A 213-nucleotide genomic window follows, 5' to 3' on the forward strand; every position below is an offset into this window, starting at 1 on the left:
GGTGATTTTGCTGGCAATCCACAGCCACCAGTTGGAGGTTTCGGTGTAGATCCAGAGCCACCCGATGGTGATTTTGCTGGCAATCCACAGCCACCAGTTGGAGGTTTCGGTGTCGCTCCACAGCCACCAGTTGGAGGTTTCGGTGTTGATCCGCAGCCTCCAGACGAAGATTTCGGTGGTGAACTACAGCTATCAGCCGGAGGTTTCGGTGGC

The 213-nt window shown here is 55.9% G+C and overlaps 1 protein-coding gene across 1 annotated transcript in view; it reads left to right on the top strand.

Moving 5' to 3' along the window:
* Positions 1 to 213, top strand: part of LOC115034147 (formin-2-like) — a 10,009-nt gene that overhangs the window by 9,669 nt on the left and 127 nt on the right. The window contains exon 5 of the mRNA XM_029489949.1: positions 25 to 208. Coding sequence (XP_029345809.1) covers positions 25 to 208 — 184 coding nt within the window. The remainder of the gene's footprint in view (positions 1 to 24; positions 209 to 213) is intronic.

The sequence above is a fragment of the Acyrthosiphon pisum genome, chromosome A2 (genome assembly GCF_005508785.2).
Source record: "Acyrthosiphon pisum isolate AL4f chromosome A2, pea_aphid_22Mar2018_4r6ur, whole genome shotgun sequence".
Taxonomy (NCBI): domain Eukaryota; kingdom Metazoa; phylum Arthropoda; class Insecta; order Hemiptera; family Aphididae; genus Acyrthosiphon; species Acyrthosiphon pisum.